This window comes from Plasmopara halstedii (assembly GCF_900000015.1).
Source record: "Plasmopara halstedii genome assembly, contig: Scaffold_3060, whole genome shotgun sequence".
Taxonomy (NCBI): domain Eukaryota; phylum Oomycota; class Peronosporomycetes; order Peronosporales; family Peronosporaceae; genus Plasmopara; species Plasmopara halstedii.
In genome coordinates, this window is record NW_020189964.1 from 2,722,810 (window position 1) to 2,729,637 (window position 6,828).

The window sequence follows — 6,828 nt, forward strand, 5'->3', positions numbered from 1 at the left end:
CTCACAAAAATAGTCGTGACATTGCTCACAAAAAAGTTCTGCTTCATGTGCTTGGCACTCAATACACAGAAACTCATTCTGTCGTGCCTGCTCCAGCTCAGCCGCATCTTCGTCCCCCAATTTCTTGGCGTCATTAGGTGCGACTGCCGTCATGTGTGCAAATAGCGCACGGCAATCTTCTGGAAGCTGAACGTCATCGTCCAAATTGTCGTCCAAGAGTGCAGACAGCGTGCGCATGCGACTGATGCCAGCATGGTGCTGGCTTGTGTCGGGGCTTGATGCCATCACAGGACCAGTTTTTGGTGTGGCGCACGCATCTATTGCAAAGTAAAGCCAAGTGTCAGTGTCGTGTGCAGAATTAAAGTAAGGTCCAAAAGTTATTGATGTATCGTGACCGGCTTAACTTGACCCTTGCATGTAGCTAGGAAACATAACTAATTCTAATTCAGTTGCAAGGTTACCTTTAAGGTATTAATTTCGGTTTTCCTCCCTCCAAGTCGGAATTGTCCTACTCCCTCCACGTCGGGAATCGCTTCCTCGTCGAACAAGCGTGTGTTTTTTTGAGGGGCTGTCGCCCCTCTTACACGTGGTAGCACTTCGAGCGGTCTTTCCAATGGAACCAGATTTTGATTAAATGACGCGGCTGTTGAGCACGTAGCACATTCCAGACCAAGCCATACTCTTGTCTTTGTCCGAGCGACGTAGGAGGAGTTGGGTACCACTCTGTCCATCGAATGAGATGTTTCCTTATTTGTCTTTACATGAGTTAGATGGCACTCGAGCGGATACGAGAAATCATCAAAGATCTTCAAGAGTCAGCTTACTGTAGTCGTTCTCTCCGGATGATCAGAAGTACGCGGTCGTCAGTTTCATGCATCACGAGATTATGGAATATCGAAAGCAGGTCGCAATCCCTGTCTCTTCGAACAAAACGTTGCATTTGAAACTAAACGTGTCTTTGTATCGTGGTGGAGAGAACGAGCCTCACTCACGATGGTTTGTCGAGTTGGATGCAGCAATCGCTGCAAGACAACTACGAGACCCTTGCAGCAAGTGTTTTTCGCGATGTCCAACGTTGCGGGTCGTGCGAAGATTCGGGCATATGGGAAACGTTTACGCCGATACAAGCTGCTTTCCCAGCTATAACACTTTAAAGTCAAGCTAAAGAAGGTGTTTGAACCACCACAGAGTAAGTTTCGTGCCCGTGCGGAGTCTTAAAGCTTCGTCAAGGTCATTACGACCTAAACTCGTATACGCAGCGTGCTCGCTACTTGGTATTGAGCATTGTCGACGAGCCAATTGACGTTTCAACGCAAGTTGTAACGTTCATGGCAGGTTTGAATGATGATCCATCCGGAACCAACTGTTTCGTGAGTATTTAAAGATACTGGGCGATGCCATCGACCGAGTGATGCAAGAAGAGTTCGGCATCAAGCAAGCCAAGATCAATGGTTTCGTACCACGGCAAGCGCGCCAGTAGACCGGTACAAGTGATGGTCCAGAGTCAAAAGACATCCCGTACATTTCCACGCTTCGAAATGAGCGTCCTCGCAACGATGAAAAGTGTTTTCGTTGTGGGAAGCCGGGTCATATTGCTTGAAACTGCAGAGTGTCTTTGCCGAGTCGGCAACAGACACAGGGTTCGCGTTTGGATAACCGCGGGAGCCATAAAGGTCGTCGGCTCTAACGCTCCAAAGGGTCGAAAAATTGGAACGATCAGTGGGGCCAAGGCTCCTACAGGGGCCGGGAAGAGTACTGTGGGTGTTGTGGATACACCGACCTCTGGTCCCAACGTGTACCATGCACATGCAGATTCCACTATGAGTGATGAAAGTGTCAAGCAAAGATTTGATTATCCAAGAAGTGTTTGTAGATGCTTTTATGAAACCACAATGAGCTTTGATTGACATTGGTGCGTCGAACAACTTTGTTCGAGCGCAAACTATGACTAGGTGTAACGGGGTTTTTCGTGCCATGGTATGAAGGTGTGGGTCACACAAGATAGAGTGATCACACCATGGTGTAAATTATACAAGATGGCGTCACCACGCAATGGTGTGGACAAAATTAAAAAAACATGTCAGTAAGTGGCTGGAACAGCCAGTAGTTATACATTTAATTAGGTTTTACTATATGGATAGGGAAATCTAAGCATTAGGTATAGGCGGCTTTGACGCAAATAAAACCGAAAAATACAATATACAGAAGAGTTAATTAGCCTTGGGTTAAGGTTGTAGTTACTCTCGGAGTAAGCGGATTGCAATTCGCTACCTCGTACTGATTCTAAGTTTTGAACGAAGGTTGCCGCTTTCAAGCGAAAAAGCTACGGCAGTTCCGATGCACTTGGTACCACTTGTAGTCAATCTACACCTGAGTCGTTACGACTGATTCTCTGTGAGGATGGAGCAGTTCTCCTCTTTGCCCCAAGGCATGCACGAGGGGCAAAAGAGCTAATGTCTCTGTTTGGCCCTGAGGGCGTGCAACACCTCGCTTTGAGAGGACCTGAAGCGATCAGCGCGAGCCTAGACGCTTTTCTAAGCGATGAAAATGCTCTGCTAGAGCACCACAGCAGAAGATCAGCGTCGACTGCGTTCATGATGCCACCGTCGGCAATGGAGGACTTCTCCCGACCCAAGCCGCTCATGGTGAGTGTCAAGACCTTCGAAAACAAGGGTGAAGAGAATCTCCTGTTTTGGGTAAGAGAGGTCAAGATAGCCATGACGTTCTCCATGCTCCAGACGAAATAACAGCGTGTGGCGCTAGCTATCTCCAAGCTCAGGGGACGAGCGCGAAAATTGGCACTGACGTGCGGCACTTCAATCGAAGCGGTGTATCCCTTTATGACGGGGCTGAAGCTGCAGCTATCACGAGTGTTCTTGCCGCCTTACCAGGCATATCGCGTGTGATCGCTTTTCCTTGTCGCCCTACACGGAAAAAAAATATTGGAATTTTTCCAGGGGTTGCGTACGGTATGGCAGCTGATCCTATTCCCAATGCGGTCAAGTGACCGTCTTTATGGAGCGCCTCCGCACTGGCGTGGCCAGAATTGAAGTCTTACGTGTACACCCGTCTCCTTTTAAAGAAGCAGTGCGGCACGAATTGGTTAGAATGCAAACTCTAGCAGCTCGTCGAGCGAGACTGAGCGGATGGATATCAGCTATGCTCAGAAAGAGGAGACAGAGCTCCAAACTGCCTGCAGCGTTTGTACACCGGACGGTGTTTTGTCTTTGATGACACTCGTCATCTTAGAATTAGTTGCCCCCTCCGCAAGGCGCGTCAAGATTTATCGAGCCGATGTTCCGCTTCTTACCAGTCTTCTGGTTTGTCGCGGGGAAACGACATCATCCACTAGGCGCGGGGCGGCCTACTGGGGGAGAACTGAGTTCAGTTGAGCCTCAAGGAGGTAGAGGTCAGCAGAATCCAGCCCCGAAGAGCCCCGTGCCCTTGAACATGGAACGCGTATGCAATTCGGGTTTGCTGGTCGTGGAAGCGGCCGTGAAGGGCTTTGAGGAGCCAAGGAAGATTCTGACCGACTCCGGGGCGTCGAAAAATTGTGCTCGACGGTCCATGATGGACAGATGTCAGCTGTATGCTGAGGCGCTGAAGGCGCGGTTGGTTGACATCGTCACTATTTGCTTAGCAACAGGGACACGTGTCACGGTCCCGAAGGTCCATGTGTACCTCGGTGTCAAGTTTCTTGATTTTGGTAGCGTTGAAAGCTGCTTAGTCTTAGACTTGGATTCAAGGTATGACCTCATCCTTGCTATATCATGGTTGGAACACCATATGCCATGGATCGATTGAAGGTCGAAGACCTTGGGCACGAAGCGCACGATTCTGGTGAGCGTAAGTGAATCATTAAGGCTGCTAGGCGGCAAAAGCGTTCTTGGCGCGGGCACTGGCCCGAGACGTTCAATGTACTGGAGATTGGAGTCTCCGAGTTGGTGAACACAGAAGGTGTATCGGACAGGAGTCCCGAGCATGGCTCGCGGGCAGAACGTGGAGGGGCATGTAACCCACTGAGCGCGGCTCAAGTATTGAGAGCAGTCGCTGCATGCCATAACCGTCCGCATTGAGGGTCGCTTCATGCTTTGACAAGTATACTGCACAATGTGAACGTCGAGGTGACAATCGATCGACTGAAATTTCTTATAAATCTAGCCCCACTCCTTTCCATGCGACAGATATGACAGCTAACGACCATCGGCCTTTTGCACCGCAAGGTTCGTTGCCTCTTAATAGTGGAAAAGCGCCTCGACTGGTATTCTGCCTGATCATCAGTGGGGACAAAGCATATGGGTGCACCAGGTCGTAAGTAGACACGGCATCAGGGCAATCTTGCAGAAGTGAAATGCCAAATTGCAAAAAATTCGAGACTGAGGTTAACCCTCCGCCAAAATATTTTCATTGAGGTTGTCTTCTGGATGCCAGTAATAACTAGCCGTACTTTGTGTTTAAGCTATTCCATAGCGTGAAATTTGCGGTCCCAATTCCAATGGATTGACTCAAAATGGTCTATATACTTGGCTTTTGTATATTAATACAATGTCGAATTACTGTTTTGATCTGTTAACTTTGCCATTTGACGTCTTGATTTTCACTCTCAGTTGCATAAGGCAAATTAGCAATACCAATAGCTGGTACGATGATGCTATACCGTACCAGATGTTCAAGTCCAGCGCAGTGGCAATATATGCGATCGTAATGTTCCTGAGTCGAAAATAAGCAGACGGTGCCATTCTTCTCACCCGTAGATTAGATCTTCGCTTTCTTGAAGAGTTCAAAAACACTCTCAATCACTCGGCCAGAAGGTAACGCCTTAATAAACGGATCGACTATGATGTCAGAAGACCTACTGTGAGTTGCGTGGCATGGTCGGCCAAAGACTGGCGAGGCCCCAATGATGCGCGTGGTGTGGCTTTCAATTCACTGAGCACTGCTCACGTTTCAAAGCAGTATCTGCATGCCACGAGTGCATGGTCGGACGAGATCCCAGTGATGCTCGTGGAGTGGCACGTGATCCACTGATAACTGTTGTCGCTTCTGGATGATGCTGTTTTCGAGGACACCAAGAGGGTGCTGAGCGCACGAAGTGAATCTTCGATCTTGAGGAATCCCTCGGATCCGCACATCCGCACTATCCTTTGGTGAAGGAATCTCAAGTCGTCGTCACCAAAGACCTACCGTCGGTGCGCTTACCCCGTTGTACTTTTCTCGCCAGCCTTGGTTCGCACTTAATTTGTCAATTTAAGACACTGCGCAAAAGCGGCCACTTCAACGACACCACTCCACCTATACGATATACGGTCTCCAAACTATACCGTGCCTGTTCACCAGGGACTATCTGCACCGGGAGTACTCTTCCTTAAAGCAAATCAAAAGGATCAACGACCCCCCCACACAAAATGTAACGGGGATACATGTACCCTGGTAATAGGGGAAGTCACACGAGATGGACATGGTGTGACTGCACCCAAACAAGAATACGGTATGTGGCTGGGTAGCCAGTAGTTTTGCATGTATTTAGATTTTACGATATATATTTAGGAAAATCTATACATTTAAAATTAGGCGGCTTTGCCGCAGATAAAACTAAATAAAATCAGTTTTGGATTTCAAACGGAAGGGTTAATTAGCCTTGGTTTGAGGCAATAATTACTCTTGAGGTAAGCGGATTGTGATCCGCTAAAACTCATACTTGTTCTAAGTATAGAGCGAAAAGTCGGTGACCTAAAATACGCTTCCACAAAGCGCAAAGCTATGGCAGCCCCGCTGCACTTGGTAGCACTTGTTGTCAATCTCCACCTGATTCGTTTTAGGCTGATCCTCTGTGAGGATGGAACAATTTTCCTCGTTGCCCCAGGGCATGCAAGACAGGCATAACAAGCTGATGTCCTTGCCTGGGCCCAGACGGCGTGCACCACCTTGCGGCGCAAGGCCGCGAGGCAATCGGTGCGCGTCTAGAGGCGTTTCAAATTACGAAACGCGCTGCTAGAGCACCTGCAGCAGAAGATGTCTGCATCATTTGCGTCTATGACGCCACCGTCGGTGACGGATGATATGCCCCGCCCTAAGCCGCTCATGGTGAGCATTAAGGTCTTTGGGGGGAAGGATGGAGAGAATCTCCTGCTTTGGGTGAGAGAGGTCGAGATAACCATCGCATCCGCCATGCTCCAGAGCGAGCAACAACATGATGCGCTAGCCATCTCAAAGCTCGGTGGTCGAGCGCGAGAATGGGCACTGACGTGCGGCACTTCCATCGAGGCTGCGTTTCCCTCCTGGGCGGAGCTGAAGTTGCAGCTCTCACGAGTGTTCTCGACGACTAATCAGGCATATCGCGTGCGATCGCGTTTCCTCGCCGCCCGACAGGGCATCAAGGAGTTGGTGGACTTTGTCCAAGAGATGCGCACTCACATTGCCGGGATAGCAGCAGATCCCATTCCGGAGGCGGTCACAGTGACTGTCTTTATGGAATACCTCCGCACTGGTGTGGACAGAATGGAAGTCTTCCGTGTGCATCCGTCTTCGTTTGAAGAGACGGTGAATGTGGCATTGAATGCCGAACTCAATTTCAAGTCGGCACGATTTGGTTGGAATGCACACTCCAATAGTTCGTCGAGCGGGCCTGTGCCCATGGATGTCAGCTAAGCTGATGACGAAGGAGCAGAGCTCCGAGCAGCCGGGCAGCACACAAACACACGACGGTGTTTTGTTTGTGGAGACACCGGTCATCTCGGAGCGGTTGCCCCCTACGCAAGGCACGTCAAGGCTCTTCGAACCATCGCCCCAATTCCTACCAGTCTGGTTCGTCGCGGGGAAACGACACCA

The 6,828-nt window shown here is 49.5% G+C and overlaps 1 protein-coding gene across 1 annotated transcript; it reads left to right on the forward strand.

Annotated features, from left to right (window-relative positions):
* Positions 1–6,012: 6,012 nt before the first annotated feature.
* On the forward strand, positions 6,013–6,648 carry PHALS_07063 (Retrotransposon gag domain; the record flags this gene model as incomplete). Its single annotated transcript, XM_024720465.1, has 1 exon — positions 6,013–6,648. The coding sequence occupies one exon, from the start codon at positions 6,013–6,015 to the stop codon at positions 6,646–6,648; it is 636 nt and encodes a 211-aa protein (XP_024585661.1).
* Positions 6,649–6,828: the final 180 nt, after the last annotated feature.